Genomic DNA, 20,184 nt, shown 5'->3' with positions numbered 1-20,184 from the left:
TGTCTTAATATAGGACAACTCACAATTATGGTTCCAAACTGAACACATTATGAAATGGGAAACAAGTAGATTTTGTCTTTTAAAGCTTTAATGTTTGTATATGAGATTCACGCTGCATTTTTGTGGTAGTATTTTAGTGTCATCAGTAAAACAAGTGTAGATATGCCACCCTGTTCCTCTGTTTCTTAAACTCTTTGTCATGGAGGAGCTGCATGGACAAAACACATGAAGTTAAAAATATATATTAGCTAATGAAAAATACATTAAGCTCAAAAGGCTGTTGTGTACACACTTTTATTGTTTCTTTGATTTGTAATTTGTAGAAGAGTGTCAGACATATCAGTACCTCAGTCCGCAGTGCTCTTCTCTCCAGCAGTGGCACTTTTGACCAGTCTGGAGAGCCAAATTTCATTGGCCATGATACCTTCTTGTTTTGGATGGAATCATGAACATATGCCCCTGGACTGAAAAAAACAGTATACATAGAAAGTCTGTGAATCATTTAATTTAAACCAGGAATTAAACATTTTAGGATGTCCGTTGAATCATTCTCAAATCAAATTGGAGAACATAACCATCAGGTTTTACACAAACTTATGGAGTTCAAGACGGTCATTCTGAAATTCATAATGATTTTGAATCAAACTTTCACTTAGATTAGTATTCTGGTAATATGAATTCTAATGCAAAACAATTAAATTACAAAAAAAAAAAAAAAAAATTAGTGGTTTCATACTTGTATATATTCAGTATATAAATAGAATAAATATGGAGGAAAATTTATTCTAGATTAGCAGTTCTCAAGGGGGCAGTGGCATGCAAATGAATAAAAAAAGTGCATTTTTATAGTATACATTTTCCAAGTTATAATACATTATTCCAACCTCTAGTTACTAGTATATTTTACCGGGTCAAAAAAATCATGGGGTCTTTGATTATTGTTGAGGACAATGGGGGGCCCTGCAGCCAAGAAGGTTAAAAACTATTATTCTATATTGGTTGTTTTGTATTACTAGAACACACATCTTTTGATAGACTCAGTCAAATGTTAAAAAAGATCATACCCAGGGCTGGAGTCTGCATTTGAAGGTCTGTGCCCGGTTGCATAAAGCACCTTAAGTTTTTCCCTTAAGTATGACACTTAAGGCGTGATTTCCCCTTAACTAAGGGAATGACTTAAGGGTGTTGCATATAATCTCTTAAATTGTTCTCTTAGGTAAGGGAAACCGTTAAGTGTTTAACGACAGCATCCCAGGTTTTGCCGTTAAAAAATTCTACTGTTGCCATGGACACGTTATTTGTTAATACGTATCGTGGTAAGTTTTCACAGAAAACAACATAATATGGATAAGGAAAACAAAAAAGAAAACCAAATATGAAAGAGACGAGAAACTCAAATTGATTGTTTACTCAAAATTGAGATTTCTGCCGTCATTCACTCACCCTGACACCCTCATGTCGTTCCAAACCCATAAGACTTTCATTCATCTTTGGATAACAAATAAAGATATTTTTAATATTCTCTCATCATTTATGTCCATTTATTGAAAGACATCCATATGATTACGGCTGTGTCGGAAGCTCAAATGTGCGCGCAAGAACAAATGAGGTTTGTTTTTGCGTGTGATGCACGCACGTTTGCGCTTCCGTTGACCATGTAAGATATGTTATAAGATATGTTATATTTCATCAATGTTTATGTGAATAAACCGCTAAAATACAATTTGTCTATCATATAAAGCGGCCGATCGTGGCACGTTATACGACTTGGATTGAACCTGCTCACTCTGTGTAACACTTAAGGTGAAGTTTTACGAACCTTACGATATACTTAGGGAAATGAAGGTTAAGGGGCTTTATGCAACACTTACGCATTACTTAAGTGAAATATATATACTTAAGGGAAATTCTTAAGGGTTTATGACGTTTCGCCTAAAGAAACCCTTAAGTAACACTTAACGGTTATTTTCTGCAACACCCTTAAGTTTAAGGGAAACATAAGGGCGATCTTAAGGGAAAATTACACTTAAGGTGCTTTATGCAACCGGGCACTGAGTCTTACAGTGGTACTATTAAAGGGAGCTTTTCCAGGAGGACACACTTTAGACTGCGTCCAGTCCTGCTGGTATTCCCATGGTGAAGGGGTGGCTGTCTATAAAGACAGGCAATGCAGTTTTTTGTTTAAATAAAAACAAAGGAAATGGTTGCGATTTTACATATAAATGCATAAACTCTGCCGCCTACCTTAAATGGAGGCAGAAAGCGTGGTGCAGTGCGGGCTGCTAACACATATCCCCTCTTACTCTCAGGTCTGTGTTGGAGGTCATATATAATAGTGCCCACCTGTGAGCTGATAAGTTAGATGAAAAGAATAACACGTTGCTTAGCATAGAAGTTATTAACTGCTCTGCCTTCATTCATACCGTGTGGTTGTTGTAACATCCGGGTCCTAGTGCCTTGGAGTCAGTTGACCCGTGCAGCGCGAGCATTTCATTGCCCATGCGATTAGGCGCAAAGTGAGTTGGAAAAATTAGACGTTTCTGGCAGCTGCCGAACGCGACCAGTGGAGCTTTAAAGTTGATAAACACATATAAAAAAATCAAATAATCATTTTTGATGGCAAAAGATGCAGTGTTGTCTACTGATGAGTAAATTACAATACCTGCGCCCCGTGTCGCCATAGCGCCCTAATGTTTACTAGAACCATGGTAACCATGTGCCAATGAACTGATGATGTGGATCAAATGGAATTCCGATGTATTCAGAACTGATTCAGAAGTCGTTTTTTTTTTTTAATTATGTATTTATTAATAATTTATTATAATTGTATTTATTGGCAGTGATTTGGGGCGTTTAGGCTATATGTACTTTTATATTGGACACATAGGCCTACTTTATGTAGTCTACTCTAATGAATGTCGATACAGGACTCTACTAGATTTTACCATAAGTCTAATGATTTATTATTATTATTTTTTTAATTAATTATTATTATTATTATTTTTTACGTGTCAGATTGGGGATTAATAAAGATAATTAAAGCCAACTATGGGCGGACTGATAGCAGATCATGTGGAAGACCAGTCAGATCTCAAATATGCACTGTTTTTGAGTAACACCTCTCCATACGATGTCTGATTTACATAGCCGAGAAAATTTTATGTATAATTTTACAAGAGTAATATAATTTTTTTTTTCTAGTATATTAAAGCTGTTCTTAAAGGTGCTAAAGAGGATCTTTTCGTCGACTGAGAAACCAAAGACTGTTAGTGAGGTTTTTAAATGAGCGCATGCGTAAGAACAACCCCCCTCCACAGCTCATTTCGAGGGAACGCCTCCCAAAACTCGTGCAGGAGTATTGGAACACGAGTGTTTACCACCGGCATTTGCTGTGTCGTGTTAGTGGATTCATTATGTTGGACTCACCGCAGGTAACTCATAATCTGCAGTTGTTACTCCTGTCTCCTGACAAAAACACTGCATGCGGCGCCTGTGTAGTGTGGAAAGTTACTGGAGCGCGCAGCCGCGCTCGTCTCTCACAAGGAACGTCACGACAGTGATTGACAAGCCAGAGGGCCAATCATTGTGTAAACGATTGGCTGATGTTTTTAAGGCCCTACCTAGTGCACAGATTATGTATATTAATATTATTCCTTTCAGTGCACCTAATAAATAGTCTTTTATCAGTTAGTAAAGACAGTTTCAAGTAATATTGCAAAAATGTATAAAACAAAACATCCTCTTTAGCACCTTTAAATACTTGTCATTGCCTATTCATGAATCAGGTGTGATGGAAGAAAGAGCTGTTCTGTTCCTGCAGTGAACTCAGTATTCTCTGATCCTTGTGTTTGGACCTATAAATACTTGGCTGTGTCTTATGAATAACAACCAAGGAAAACAGGTCTTTTATAGGCCTACATATAATTTTTATCCTACATTTTCAAGTTAAGTAATCATAAAATACATAATAAATATATTAAATAATACAATAATAAATAATAGTTGTTGCTGTTTTTTACCCTATAAAGTTGCATTGGGAAGAAGCCTTGTCAACTACCACTTCAAATTCTATCTTCTTTTGATCCATGTCATGATGTCCATAAGTATCTGGAAGTGATGTACCGCTGTATACAATTTTGTGACTATCCTGCCACATAAATGTATTTTATATGTTTTGTGTGCGTTTTAAATGAAAACAGTATCTAACTATTATTGATGTTAGATGCTGATAAATAATCTTTTCAGTTTTTTTTTTCTTTTTTTTCTTTTTTGTCTGACTACTTCCTTTGGCGGGGACTTTAGACGTCGTCATTAAAAACGGGACATTTGGACAGCATTTCTCATGAAAAAGTGGATAAGTATTCATACACAGCGCAGATCATAATCAGTGAGAATGTTTATAAATAAAGTTGCTTTTTAAATACAGTTTGAGGAAGTTTGGTGGTGACGATGTTGATCCGCGACCATGGTGTGCTGTAGTCCGTTTATAGCCTATTGTTAGCCTTTTATATCTGATGACTTTATTTAGGCTTCAAAATCTATAAATGTTGTGTTGACTTGTAAAGATTATCTTGATAGACAAAACGTGTAATGTCATAACCCTTTGTTAAACACAGAGCTTATTTTCTGCGATTTTCCAAAAGTATATGGGAAAAATGCATAGGCTTTCAACCGAGGGAACCCGTGCACCGCTAACTTCCGGGTTGGCCTACAACTATGCTACTGCTGCCTGCCGGTGTGGTACAGTAAAATGACAGACGGGGAGACATTAATTAATTTCTCATCTCAATTTTTTAGCTGGTTTTATTGTTACACATGATGCGGACTCGACTGTACTCGGAATATTTTCAGAGTCCGAAATGTTCAAGTCCGTGTCAAGTCCGAGTACAAATTCACCTGAGTGCGTGACAAGTCCGAGTTCATTTAAAATTGGACTCGAGTCCGAGTCCAAGGTCGAGTACCCCAACTCTAGGCACTATCCTCCTTTTTATACCATAGCTGAAAATGGCCAGTTATGAACTCCACATATCTTTTAAAAGTCATGGGGACCTTCCATCTCACTTCCCAATATTCCAGCCCAAATCATCACCCGTCAGCTCCTTGTTGACATTGCAGTTTTGTTGGAACGTGGTGGCCATTCACCAACCAAACCAACTCAAAACCTGAGTTTGAGTCCCAGCCTGTGGACTTTTCCTAATCCTACACTCTCTCTCCTGTTTTTGCTTCCTATCTACATACTTTCCTATCAAAATAAAAGGCAAAAAAGACAAAAAACAATGCTTAAACTGATGCTGGTTATGCATCCACACACAGGATAGAATCAGCATATTTTAAGACACTGCATCAGCATCTCTCATCAAGGGGGTGGGGGAATGGATTCCGACAGCTGAAATGTTTGCCATCGGAATCTGTTCCCCTCCATGTTTTTTACACAATGAGGTTCTGATGTTTATTAAACTGGCTCACGCTAGTTGTTCCCAATAGCTTAGTGGACAGTGTGCTGATATCTAATTCTGTTGCACGTCAGGAAACCTGAGTTCGAGTCCCAGCTTGTGGACTTTTCCTGATCTCGTCCCCCCACTCTCTTCCAATTTGCTTTCCTGTCTACATACTTTCCTGTCATAATAAAAGGCAAAAAAAGTCCCAAAAATTAACCTTTAAAATGATGCTGGTTAAGCTCCATCCACACACAGGATAGAATCAGCATCTTTTAAGTCACTGCATCAACATCTCTCATCATATGGGTGGGGGAAAATATTCCGACAGCTGAGTTGTTTGCCATCAGATTCTGTTCCCCCATGTTTTTTTACACAGTAAGGTTCTAATATTTATTCAACTAGCTCATGCTAGTTGTTCCCAGTAGCCTAGTGGGCAGTGTGCTGATATCTAGTTCTGTTGCATGTCAGGAAACCTGAGTTAGAGTCCCAGCTTGTGGCTGGTTATGCTCTATCCACACACAGGATAGAATCAGCATCTTTTAAGCCACTACATCATTAAATCTCATCATGGGGGTGGGGGAACAGATTCAGAATTTTTTGCCATCGGATTCTGTTCCCTGATGGTTTTCAACTGATATCAGTGACAGTTGGTTTTGTTCGGTAGCGAAATCTCTATCGGTTTCATTTCACTATGAAATTTCAATATCAATATTGTTCCTTTACGAGAACTCAATGACTGTCAGTTTTGTTTCATTACGAGATTTCAATGACGGTCGGTTTTGTTCCTTTACAAGATCTCAATGACGGTCTGCTTGTCAGGAAAATAGGCAGGATTCAGATGCGGGTGCAAACAGAAGGTTTATTGAACAGAAAATAGCTGAAGCGTCAGAAAAACAGTTCATGGGTCAGGAAAAGCCGCGACCGCTGCAATCGGCCAAACGGGAAAGGCTGCTCACAGATCCAGACAACCGCCGCTGAATGCGAGAGAAGATTGAGTCCACAGTGAGCGCAGCAGAATGGCCAGACAGCTTGCAGCCACGAGCACTGGAGCCTGAACGAGACTGGAAGAGACGAGACAAGACGTGTACAGATACGGACACAGGTAGTCAGAATAGCGGTAGAAACCATAACAGTCTGACAAAGGACAGAGACACACGAGGGGCTATAAAGGGAAATAATAATGAGGAGAACAAGAACCAGGTGTGAGAGATGAGCTAACGAGCAGGAACAGGTGAGGGCAGAGACACAAGCACGTGGCGAGCTGTCAAAACAAAGCCACGCACCAAAACACAAAACACGAGCACAAAGACAGGTGATCAGACCCGAGCCCTGACAGTACCCCCCCTCCCAGGAGAGCCACCAGGCGCCCCAGGAGGAAGCTCACCTCGTCCCCGACGGAAGTCCTCGATCAACGAGCGGTCCAAAACGTCCCGGGACGGCACCCAGCACCTCTCCTCTGGACCATAGCCCTCCCAGTCCACGAGATACTGAAAGCCCCTACCGCGGCGCCGCTCGTCGAGTATCCTCCTAACCGTATAGGTGGGAGAGCCATCCACAAGACGAGGGGGTGGGGGGATTGGACGATCACCAGCAGGATTGATGGGAGAGGAAAACACAGGTTTAACCCTGGAAACATGAAACACAGGGTGAACCCGACCAAGAGCAGGGGGAAGCTTGAGCCTGACCGCCACTGGATTAACCAGCTTGGTGACACGGTATGGACCAATGAATCTGGGTGCCAGCTTATGAGAGGGCGCCCGGAGAGGCAGATCCCTGGTAGAGAGCCATACCATTTGACCACACACATAGGTAGGAGGAGAGGACCGGCGGCGATCGACTGCTGCTTTGGTTCGTCTAGAGGTCTGGGCCAAAACCCCCCTGACCTTCCTCCAGGTGCGACGGCAACGCTGGACGAAAGCCAGGGCAGATGGGACCGCAGCATCGGGTTCCTGTGATGGAAACAGAGGAGGCTTATAACCCACAGAACACTCAAAGGGGGACATACCTGAAGCCGCCATCGGAAGGGAGTTTCGGGCGTACTCGATCCAAGAGAGCTGTTGGCACCAGGAACTTGGATTATTGGATGTCAGACAGCGGAGCATTCTTTCCAGATCCTGGTTGGCCCGCTCACATTGCCCATTGGTCTGAGGGTGAAAACCAGAAGACAGACTCGCAGAGGCCCCGATCGGTCTACAAAATTCCTTCCAAAACTGAGGACCCCTATCAGAAACCACATCAACCGGCAACCCATGGAGACAGAAGATGTGATCCACCATCAGCTGAGCGGTCTCCCGGGCGGAAGGCAATTTAGGGAGGGGAATGAAATGGGCCGCTTTGGAGAAACGATCCACCACCGTGAGAATGACCGTGTTCCCCTTCGAGGGAGGAAGCCCAGAAACAAAGTCAAGGGCGATGTGTGACCAAGGACGGGAGGGTATGGGAAGGGGGCGGAGCAGACCATCAGGAGGGCGGTTAATCGGCTTACATTGAGCACAAGTGGGGCAGGCCAACACGAACTGTCTGACATCTGCGGCCAGAGAGGGCCACCAGAAACGTTGACGGATGGCAGTCAACGTTCTCCGAATCCCAGGATGGCAGACCAACCTGGACGAATGACCCCACTGAAGGACTTCAGAGCGCAGCGCAGCCGACACGAACAATCTACCTGCAGGACACTCCCCGGGCACTTGCACCCCTCTGCCGGCCTCCTCCACTCGCCGTTCAATGCCCCAGGAGAGTGCCCCGACCACCACCCCCTCAGGGAGAATGGCATCGGCCGTAAGCTCTCCCTCCGGAGTATTGAACAGACGCGAGAGAGCATCGGGCTTAACGTTTCTGGACCCCGGCCGGTACGAGAGGGTGAAGTTAAACCGGCCAAAGAAGAGTGCCCAACGGGCTTGCCGCGAGTTCAGCCTCTTGGCCGAATGGATATATTCTAAATTCTTGTGATCCGTCCAGACCAAGAAGGGCTGCGCTGACCCCTCCAACCAGTGACGCCACTCACCCAGAGCCAATCTCACCGCCAACAGCTCTCTGTTGCCAATGTCGTAGTTACGTTCTGCAGGGCTGAGGCGACGAGAGAAGAAAGCACAAGGATGCACCTTCCCATCACGAAGGGAACGCTGAGATAGAACTGCGCCAACCCCGACATCAGATGCATCGACCTCAACAATGAACTGGGACTCGGGATCTGGGACCAACAGAACAGGTGCAGAGATAAATCGGGACTTAAGGTTATCAAAGGCTACCTGAGCATCCTGGTTCCAGCTGAAGACCACCTTGGTGGAGGTTAATGCAGTGAGGGGTGCAGCAATCTGACCGAAATTCCTGATGTAACGGCGGAAAAAGTTAGCAAAACCCAGGAAGCGCTGCAGAGCCTTACGAGAGTCGGGGACTGGCCACTTAGCGACAGCTTCTATCTTGGCTGGATCAGGCTTGATCCCCTTGGATGAAATAATGTGGCCAAGGAACGTAACAGACTCGGCGTGGAATTCGCATTTCTCCGCCTTGACAAACAATTGGTTCTCTAACAGACGCTGGAGGACCCGTCTAACATGTTGGGTGTGTGCTTGGAGAGAGGGAGAAAAGATAAGAATATCATCCAAATACACAAAGACAAATTGATTAATCATGTCTCCCAAAACGCTATTGACGAGACCTTGGAAGACGGCTGGAGCATTGGTAAGACCAAACGGAAGAACCAGATACTCATAGTGCCCCGATGGAGTGTTGAATGCTGTTTTCCACTCATCCCCCTCCCGAATGCGCACCAGATGGTAGGCGTTGCAGAGGTCTAATTTGGTGAAGACCCGAGCTCCCTGTAATAACTCAAAGGCAGAAGACATTAAAGGTAGGGGATACCTGTTCTTAACAGTAATGTCATTCAAACCTCTGTAATCAATACAAGGACGTAGGGAGCCATCTTTCTTCTGAACGAAGAAAAACCCTGCACCAGCAGGAGAGGAGGAATGGCGGATGAGCCCAGACTGAAGTGATTCACGAATATACTTGTCCATCGCCTCTCTTTCAGGACCAGACAGGGAATAAAGCCGACCCTTAGGCGGAGAAGTGCCCGGGAGGAGCTCAATGGCACAATCATATGGGCGATGCGGAGGAAGTGAGGTGGCCCGAGACCTACTGAAGACCGCCCGAAGATCAAAGTACTCCGCAGGTACACCGGTAAGGTCAGGAGGATCCACCTGTGAAACACAAGACACAGAGACAGGAGAAAACGCAGCACCTAAACAAGACACGTGACAAGACTGACTCCAGGCTAAAATGGAATTATTGACCCAGTCAACCTGCGGGTTGTGTTTTAGCAACCACGGGTGTCCTAATATTAACAGTGCATTAGGAGAGTCCAAAATAAACAGTTCAATCTCCTCACAATGGTTACCAGAAAGTGAAAGGCTTACACGAGGAGTGACGTGTGTGATGGTAGTAAGGGGACTTCCTGCCAGCGACCATGCTACAATGGGTTCAGCCAAGGGAATGGTGGGAATATTCCATTTGAGAGCGGAGGCAGAATCTAGGAAATTTCCCTCAGCGCCCGAATCAATAAGTGCTTGACCCGAGTGGACGTCTCCCCGGAAGGTGAGATGAAAAGGCATCTGAGTGCGTGAGGCTGGAGAGTTAGAACAGGAAAAAGCGCCCACCAGGACTCCCCGATTCACTGGTGGGCTTTGGCTTTTAACGGGCACTGAAGAACAAAATGGCCCGGCTTGCCACAATACAAGCATAAGCCTTGGGTTAAACGCTCCTGTCTCTGCTGTGGTGTTAATCGAAGCCGACCCAGCTGCATCGGCTCAGCCTCAACTGACAGGGAACTTGGGTCATCATGCGAAGAGGACTCCAGGTGGCTCCACGGAGCAGTAGACAGACGGCGCTGACGGCGACGATTGAGACGCCCCTCAACACGGAGCGCGAGATTAATTATGTCATCCAATCCCCGAGGCAGATCCAAAGCAGCCAGCTCGTCGGCAATAGCATGATCCAGTCCATCAAGAAAACGAGCACGTAATGCGCCCTCATTCCAAGCACAAGCAGCCGCCAAAGTTTGGAACTGTATCGCATAATCAGTCACTGAACTCCTCTTCTGAGTCAGACCAGACAACTGAGCTGCCGCCTCATCTCCCTGTGCAGAACGGTCGAATAACTTCGTCATCTCCTGACGAAAATCCTCAAAAGAAGCACAGCAGAGAGCACGAGAATTCCACACGGCCACTCCCCATTCGCGGGCGCGACTGGAGAGAAGAGTGATAACATACGCCACTCTTGCCTCTTCTGTGGCGTAGCGTCGAGGTCGTAAAGCGAACACCAGAGCGCACTGAGAGAGGAATGCTTGACAGGACTTCGGATCGCCGTCATAGATCGGTGGATTATTGGCGTGTGGTTCGGGTTCAGGAGGAATAACAGCGCGAGGAGCGGGCGCCCGGTTAGCCGCCTCTTGCTGAAGCTCATCGACCCGTGAAAGGAGCTCCGCGACTTGGGCATTCAGCGCGTCCACTTCCTGAGCCGTAGTGTTGATCTGGCTGGAGTGCTGACCCAGCAAAACCCCTTGCTGAACGAGAGCAGAACGGAGCGTGTCGGATCCCGCTGAATCCATCGCTGGTCAGACTGTTCTGTCAGGAAAATAGGCAGGATTCAGATGCGGGTGCAAACAGAAGGTTTATTGAACAGAAAATAGCTGAAGCGTCAGAAAAACAGTTCGTGGGTCAGGAAAAGCCGCGACCGCGGCAATCGGCCAAACGGGAAAGGCTGCTCACAGATCCAGACAACCGCCGCTGAATGCGAGAGAAGATTGAGGCCAAACGGGAAAGGCTGCTCACAGATCCAGACAACCGCCGCTGAATGCGAGAGAAGATTGAGTCCACAGTGAGCGCAGCAGAATGGCCAGACAGCTTGCAGCCACGAGCACTGGAGCCTGAACGAGACTGGAAGAGACGAGACAAGACATGTACAGATACGGACACAGGTAGTCAGAATAGCGGTAGAAACCATAACAGTCTGACAAAGGACAGAGACACACGAGGGGCTATAAAGGGAAATAATAATGAGGAGAACAAGAACCAGGTGTGAGAGATGAGCTAAGAGCAGGAACAGGTGAGGGCAGAGACACGAGCACGTGACGAGCTGTCAAAACAAAGCCACGCACCAAAACACAAAACACGAGCACAAAGACAGGTGATCAGACCCGAGCCCTGACACTGCTTTGCTCCTTCACAAGATTTCAATGACAGTCTGTATTGTTTCTCTACAAGATATCAGAGATGGTCAGATTTGTTCGGTTAAGATTATTAAGATTTTAATGACTGTCAGTTTTCAATGACGGTTGGTTTTCTTCTGTTATGAGATTTCAAAGACAGTCAGTTTTGTTTCGTTATGAAATCTCAATGACATTAAGTTTTTTTCCTTATAAGATTTAAATGATGGCTGATTTTGTTTCTTTATGATATTTCAATGACGTTCTGTTTTGTTCCATTATGAGATTTCAAAGACGGTCTGGTTTTGTTTTGTTACAAGAGTTCAATGATGGTCGGATTTATTTCTTTACAAGATCTTTATGACAGTAAGTTTTGTTCTCTTGTTCCTTTACGACATTTAAAAGATGGTTTTAATTTGTTTCTTTACTACAGTCAGTTTTGTTCCTTTAAAAGATCTCTGTGGCAGGGAGGGCATGGTTCAGTGAAGTCTGCAGCAGGAGAGAGAGTCGGGAGATGCTTGGTAAGTGAGTGGGTTAATTGTAAATCACGAACACCTGTTTCTAATTCCAGTAATTGGCACGGAGACAGGATAAAACACCAGGAGAAGCAGGAGTGTGTGAGAGAGAGAGGGACTGCTGACTGAGAAACACTGGGACTGAGCTGGAGAGCACTACTGGAGTGAAGCCCGTCTGTGGATGTGGATTGTTTATTGTGCGTTGCACAGACTTTTGTTTGGACACCTTGTTATTGAAATAAAAACTCAGTCAGCAGTCAAAGTCGACCCTGTCCTCTTCCTTCCCTACGAACTTGAACTTGTTACACTGGTGCCGAAACCCGGGAAGGAAGAAGGGAGCCGCCGCCATGCACTCGACCTCTGCCCAGCCGTTTGCGGAGATCATCTCATCCCTCGCGGTCATGCAACAGGAACATCATCAAGCCCTGCTGGACCTGCGTACGGATCAGGAGCGCCGCTTTGAGGCCATCATACAGGTCCAGCAGGAAGACCGCGAGAGGTTCCGGAGCTGGATTGACCAGGAGGTTCGTGCTAAGACCACCAGCACACTCGCTGCGCCCACCCACCTGCCGCTGAATAAAATGGGGCCACAGGATAACCCAGAGGCCTTCATGGACTTATTTGAAAGATCAGCTGAGGCTTCTGGGTGGCCCCGGGGGGAGTGGCCGGTGCGCCTGATCCCCCTGTTATCAGGAGAAGCGCAGGTGGCGGCGCAGCAGCTCCCTGTACAGAACCTCCTGGTCTTCGACGATCTCAAGCGGGCCATCCTACAGCGCGTCGGCCGGACCCCGGAACAACATCGCCAGTACTTCCGCTCATTGGGGCTGGGGGAGTCCGGCCGGCCATTCCTGATGGCCCAACAGCTCCGGGACTCCTGCCGCAAATGGCTGCTGGCCGACGGAAGCGACGTGGAACAAGTCATCGATCGGGTGGTACTGGAACAGTTTACCACTCGGCTTCCGAAGAAAACGGCCGAGTGGGTCCAGTGCCACCGGCCCACGTCGCTGGATTCGGCCATCCATCTGGCAGAGGACCATATGGTGGCGTGCCCAGGGGTCGGCGAACTTTTACCATCAATCTCTCTCTCTCCTTCTGTTCCCCTCTCTCTCTCTAGACCTGTCCCTCTCCCCAGGTCTCGTCCGCCCGGCCCGTCTCGTGTTCCGCCCCGGGGGCGGGGCGGAACTGAACTTGGATCAGTTTCTGGACCTAGAGCCCTGCCCAGGGGGGCGGGACTGTCTGCTGTCGGGCTGGACCCCACTCCTGTTTCTCCCCTCTCTCCGCGCCAACAATTTAACCCACTCTCTGCCACGAGAGCGGCGGGTAGGTCTGGGCCGGTCTGTTGGCGTTGCGGGGACCCGGAGCATTTCGTGGACAGGTCTCCTGTCATTGAGGTGGGGACAATGATCCGGGTCCCGGACGACCCGCAGACTGCCCCTGGTCAGGCTGGCCGGTACCAGATACCTGTGAGTATCAAGGGGGGTACCTATCAGGCTTTGGTGGACTCAGGTTGTAACCAAACCTCCGTTCATCAAAGCCTGATTTCGTCCGGGGCATTGGATACAAGCCGCATGGTTAGGGTGCGGTGTGTGCACGGGGATGTGGTGGAATATCCTATGGTGCCAGTTATTATTCAATTCAGGGGTCAAAAGCATAGTGTTGAGGTGGCAGTTAACCCGCACCTCCGGCATCCGTTAATTTTGGGAACCAATTGGCCAGCGTTTACTGAATTATTGGGGGCTTTATGTACGGATGCCTCTTGGGGAAAAAATGCACTGGAGAGGAACGCGAGTGTGCAGGCGGGAGAGACTAAACCGGGACCACTGGGTACTGCCTCAGGGGAACAGAGCGAAATCGAGAGACTTATTCTCTCGGAGCGCGATGATTTTCCCTTGGAGCAGTCTCAGGATGAGACGCTGAAACGTGCGTTTGAACAGGTCATCACCATTGACGGTCAGCCTCTCCATCCTGGACAACCGCTTACTTATCCATATTTTGCAATTATAAAAAATAGGTTGTATCGAGTGACCCAAGACGCTCAGACAAAAGAAGATACAACCCAGTTGTTAGTTCCTAGGAGCCGCAGGGAAATGCTTTTTCAAGCGGCTCATTCTAATCCAATGGCTGGTCATTTAGGACAGGTGACGACACTAAATCGCCTCATGACCCGATTTTTTTGGCCGGGCATTCACGAGAATGTGCGCAGGTGGTGCGCGGCTTGTCGTGAATGTCAGTTGGTAAACCCACCGGCCACCCCAAAAGCGCCTTTGCGCCCCCTCCCATTAATGCAGGTCCCCTTCGAGAGAATTGGCATGGACCTCATCGGGCCATTAGAGCGATCAGCACGAGGACATCGTTTTGCATTAGTCATTGTGGATTATGCAACACGATATCCCGAAGCAGTGGCTCTCCGCAACATTTCCGCTAAGAGTGTTGCTGACGCACTGTTTTCTTTAATCTCCCGAGTGGGGATTCCCAAGGAAATCCTCACTGATCAGGGCACGGCGTTTATGTCACGGACGTTACGCGAACTTTATGAATTATTGGGCATTAAATCGATTTGTACCAGCGTCTTTCACCCACAAACGGACGGGCTGGTCGAACGTTTTAATCGCACGCTTAAAACAATGATTCGTAAATTCGTACAGGAAGACGCCAAAAATTGGGATAAATGGTTGGAACCTCTGTTGTTCGCTGTGCGAGAGGTCCCACAAGCCTCCACGGGGTTTTCCCCCTTCGAGCTTCTCTATGGTCGTCAGCCTAGAGGGGTGTTAGACGTCATAAGAGAGGCTTGGGAGGACGGACCGTCTCAATCAAAAAACTAAATTCAGTATGTGCTGGACCTGAGAACAAAACTCCACACTTTGGGGCGGCTCTCTATGGAGAATTTGTTACAGGCCCAGGACAAACAGAGCCGGCTGTATAACAGAGGGACCAATTTGCGTAAATTTGCACCGGGAGATAAAGCTCCCAACGTCAAGTTCAAAATTACTTGCAAAGTGGCAAGGACCATTTGAGGTCACACGGCAAGTTGGAGAGCTCGATTATGAGGTAATACGCTCAGATAGGAGGGGAGCACGTCAAATTTACCACCTCAATCTCCTTAAAAAATGGAATGAGGGAGAATCAGTGATGCTGGCGACGGTGATTAGCGGAGAGGATGATCTTGGGCCAGAGGCGAATATAAAAAAAGAATCTCTCGCACTGGCCCCAGGGGGAGATCATCTCTCGCCCTCCCAGCTCATTGATTTAACCAAATTACAGGCAGAGTTTGCTGACGTGTTTTCTCCCCTACCTGGTCGTACAAATCTCATTCAGCACCATATCGAGACAGAGCCGGGCGTGGTGGTTCGCAGCCGGCCGTATCGCTTACCTGAACACAAGAAAAAAGTAGTTCAGGAAGAATTAGGAGCGATGCTTGAAATGGGGGTAATAGAAGAATCCAGCAGTAACTGGGCGAGCCCGATAGTTTTGGTTCCCAAAACGGACGGCTCAGTTCGGTTCTGTGTGGATTACCGCAAGGTGAACGCTGTGTCGAAATTCGACGCGTATCCAATGCCACGGGTGGACGAATTGCTTGACCGGCTCGGTACGGCTCGCTTTTATTCGACATTGGACTTAACAAAGGGATATTGGCAGATCCCCTTGTCGCCATTATCCAAAGAAAAGACAGCTTTCACAACGCCGTTTGGATTACACCAATTTGTTACTCTTCCGTTCGGGCTGTTCGGGGCACCGGCCACCTTTCAGCGTCTCATGGATAAAATTTTGCGGCCCCATGGTGCATATGCTGCTGCTTATCTGGATGTTATTATTATCTTCAGTAATGACTGGCGGCGGCATATGCAGCATTTGAGGGCCGTCCTGAGATCGCTGAGGGGGGCCGGGCTCACGGCCAACCCGAAGAAGTGTGCGATTGGGCGTGTGAAAGTAAGGTATCTGGGCTTCCACTTGGGACATGGACAGGTGCGTCCCCAAATTGATAAGACAGCAGCGATTGCGACCTGTCCGCGCCCTAAGACCAAAAAGGAGGTTAGACAGTTCCTCGGGCTGGCGGGATATTATAGAAGGTTTGTACCTAATTATTCGGACCTCACCAGCCCGTTGACTGATCTAACTAAAAAGGAGGCACCAGATACGGTCCAGTGGACGGAGCTGTGCCAGCAGGCCTTTACCCAGGTGAAGGCTGCTCTATGTGGCGGGCCATTGCTTCACTCTCCTGATTTTTCTCTCCCTTTTTTGTTGCAGACTGACGCGTCGGACAGGGGGCTGGGTGCTGTCCTGTCCCAGGAGATAGAGGGGGAGGAACGGCCGGTGCTGTACATTAGCCGTAAGCTCTCTAAGAGAGAAGCTAAGTACAGCACCGTGGAGAAAGAGTGTCTTGCCATCAGGTGGGCCGTCCTCACCCTCCGCTATTATCTCCTGGGACGGGAATTCACCCTCTGTTCGGATCACGCTCCCCTGCAGTGGCTCCACCGCATGAAGGATACCAACGCGCGGATCACTCGTTGGTATCTGGCTTTACAGCCTTTTAAGTTCAAAGTGGTCCACAGGCCGGGTGTTCAGATGGCTGTGGCCGATTTCCTCTCCAGAAATGGGGGTGGGGGGGTGGGGCTGCAGGCCGGATGGCTCCCCGGCCTGAGTCGGGCGGTGGGGGTATGTGGCAGGGAGGGCGTGGTTCAGTGAAGTCTGCAGCAGGAGAGAGAGTCGGGAGATGCTTGGTAAGTGAGTGGGTTAATTGTAAATCACGAACACCTGTTTCTAATTCCAGTAATTGGCACGGAGACAGGATAAAACACCAGGAGAAGCAGGAGTGTGTGAGAGAGAGAGGGACTGCTGACTGAGAAACACTGGGACTGAGCTGGAGAGCACTACTGGAGTGAAGCCCGTCTGTGGATGTGGATTGTTTATTGTGCTTTGCACAGACTTTTGTTTGGACACCTTGTTATTGAAATAAAAACTCAGTCAGCAGTCAAAGTCGACCCTGTCCTCTTCCTTCCCTACGAACTTGAACTTGTTACAATCTCATTTTGTTATGGTTTTGTTGCTTTATAAGATTTCAATGATGACCGGTTTTGTTTGATTACGGGATCTCTGTCAGTTTTGTTTGGTTAGGAGATCTCAATGACAGTCGATTTTGTTCCTTTACAAGATTTAAGTAATGGTCTTTTTTCCATAACGAGATTTCAATGCCACTCAGTTTTGTTCCCTAATGAGATTTTAATGCTGTTCAGCTTTGTTTCTTAACGAGATTTTAATGATTGTTTGTTTTGTTACATTACGAGATTTCGTTGATGGTCGGTTTTATTTGGTTATGAAATCTCAGTGACGATTGGTTTTCAGTGTCAGTCATTTTTTTCTGTTATAAGATTTGAAAGACAGTTGGTTTTGTTCCTTTGTTCTTTTACGTGGTTTCAAAGACAGTCGGTTTTGTTTTGTTACATTTCAACGATGGACAGTTTTGTTTCGTTTACGAGATTTCAATGACGTTTTATTCGGTTATGTGAGTTCAGTGACAGCCGGTTTTGTTTGGTAATGCTGGCCACACACTTGAAGATTTTAAGACAGATTATAAGCCCAATTTGCACCCCCGAATGATCGAGGGGAATGGCCCAATTTAAGGCTTATTGCCACAATATCCAAAAAATCCATGATACCCGTGATAGCCAATGAGAGTGAGCAAGCATCACCTACCCGATGTTGCGTGCTTCTGTAACAAGATTGTAATGACTGTTAGTCTTTCAGTGACAGCTGGTTTTGTTTGGTCCATTACAAGACTTCAATGATGGTCAGTTTTATTTGGTTACAAGATTTCAATGACGTCTGTTTTATTTGTTCATGAGATTTCACATATTGTGCTATTCTAACTGTGCTTATTTTTGCCGTTGGTGTAAACAGCAGTGTGTGGTAATAGACAAGAAATGTACGCTTTTGCACCATCTTGCAAATAATATTTCTTTAGTCATTTGGCAATCCTGAAACTTAGAAACCATAAACATGCCAATAAAGTAGAGTATTGAGAAAGAAGATCACCCATATTCTTTCCTTTTTTATTTTATTTTTCACTGTAAAGCCAAACGTGTGACAGGAGAGTCTGCTGACAATGTCAATTGTCTTTTTTTCCTCAAGTCACATTTGATCTCGCGAGTCTCACTGTGAAATCGTTCCTGCAGTCCGGTTGAATCATCTAGTGTATGTGTTCAGAGGATTATAATGCTAAAAATCAGTTGAAACTGTCATTATGTCTGTGGTCTCCCACATTTTTTAAAATTGGTTAAGATGTGAAAATCGTCTAGTGTGTCCCAGGCTTTAAGAGATGGTGGGGATCTCAATGACAGTAAGTTTTGTTTCTTTAAGAGATTTCAATGATAGTCGGTTTTCATTGTCAGTCAGTTTTGTTCAGTTACGAGATCTCAATCCGGTATGTTTTGTTCTTTTATGAGATTTTAATTACAGTTGGTTTTGTTCCATTATGAGATTTCAATGATGGTCAGTTTTATTCAGTTTATAAAATATCCTCTAATATGCATTGTAATTACGATTTACAGTCTCAAAACTCTTGACCGGGCATGTCTCAATGACGATCAGTTTTTTTCCTTTACGAGAGCTCAATAATGATCTGTGACGAGCAGGGCGGGTGAGAGCCTTGAGGGAGTGGCATTAGTGATAACAAGCATCAGCTGCGCGTTGCACCGGTCTCGAATCTCACGGAGGAGCTCCGGAAGCAAAAAAGGAGGAGCGATGACAGTGAAGGACGAGAGAGGACCAGGCCTGGACTTTAATTTATGTTTTATTAGGTTGTTGCTATATGAGATTTGCTATTTGTGTAGAGACAATCCGTTGCTTATTTACTTACCATTCATTTTTGTTAATGTCCATTTGTGTAGTAGTTTGTAGTTTCTGTTTGATTATTGATTAAATTTTCTTAGTACTTTAGTCATTTTCCTTAGTAGTATTTAGTGAGTGTGATATTTTACTCTTGTATATCTTTTTGTTTAATAAATACATTTTTATTGCAAACTGTGTCATTCTTGTGTTGATAATCAGAGGCTCTACAAGCTCGCCCGAATCCCACTAAATCCTTCAGATTGGTCAGATGATAAACTTCCTCCAATTTATAAAATTCTAATTCAGTCAACAATCTTCCATGATTGTACTTTATTGTCAAGGTGAGGGTCCTTGGCTGGTGCCCCGAAATATTGGAATTAATCATCAGACTCAATATTAATATTAATACAAAATTTTAATGTTTAAGACATAACTAAATTTGTGGAGCCCTCATATGAGGCTAATCCAAAATAAGTGTGCATCAGACAAGTGCATCAGACTGATGCTCAATGAGTTCAGCCAGATTAAATGTGAAGAAATCATGAGCATGATCTGAAGTCCACAAATCATCTTAAAAACTTAAAACCATGCAGTGGCTTTAACATAGATGAGTGTGTGTGGAGAAGGGTGATCAGACATCCCTGTTTTCCAGGAAAAGTCCCAGTTTTTGGTGTTTTGTCCCAGACTGGAATGTCCCTGGAAATGTCCACATTTTACAGCATATTCAAAACACCACACAAAAACGTTGAGAAAAAAAGACGACTTATATGACATGGAGCAACACCTCTACAGAGTCTAAATTAAAGGGCTTAATATTTGAAACTATAGCAAAGATTGACAGGAGTGTAAATACACACAAGGTAAAATATAAAGAGGTGAAGGATATAAATATAAGATAATACAAATGGAAAAGTGAAAAGATTATAAAATATCCAAGTTAAACGGTTTTGACACAGTCCACAATAGCAGATGGAATGAATACTGAATAGGTGAGGGGATCGTGATTGGGTCTAAAAGGACATTCTCAGTCTTTGTCAGGAAAGCTGGATCATGGTTCATTACTTTGTGCCAAATTTCATGACAGAATTGTCAGACAACAGAAACATTGTGTTTATATAATCCACACCAGATTATATAAACACCGGTTGACACTGGAAGTGGTAATTTAACATTGTATGTTTTGCTAATGTGTGCTGTGCTCAGA

At 45.6% G+C, this 20,184-nt stretch overlaps 1 protein-coding gene across 1 annotated transcript; it reads right to left on the bottom strand.

The window, feature by feature from the left end:
• Positions 1-79: 79 nt before the first annotated feature.
• si:ch211-66i15.4 (uncharacterized protein LOC560315 homolog) lies at positions 80-2,696 on the bottom strand. Its single transcript, XM_067371256.1, has 7 exons — positions 2,663-2,696; positions 2,424-2,569; positions 2,245-2,343; positions 2,046-2,152; positions 1,065-1,091; positions 347-464; positions 80-208 (listed from the first exon to the last, which is right to left on the bottom strand). Exons 1-7 carry the CDS (start codon positions 2,679-2,681, stop codon positions 143-145), a joined length of 582 nt encoding a protein of 193 aa, XP_067227357.1. The 5' UTR covers positions 2,682-2,696; the 3' UTR covers positions 80-142.
• Positions 2,697-20,184: the final 17,488 nt, after the last annotated feature.

Source organism: Chanodichthys erythropterus, chromosome 20 (assembly GCF_024489055.1).
Source record: "Chanodichthys erythropterus isolate Z2021 chromosome 20, ASM2448905v1, whole genome shotgun sequence".
NCBI classification, from domain to species: Eukaryota; Metazoa; Chordata; class Actinopteri; order Cypriniformes; family Xenocyprididae; genus Chanodichthys; species Chanodichthys erythropterus.
Note: the sequence above shows the minus strand (reverse complement) of the source record. Positions and strands in the feature narration are given on the sequence as shown.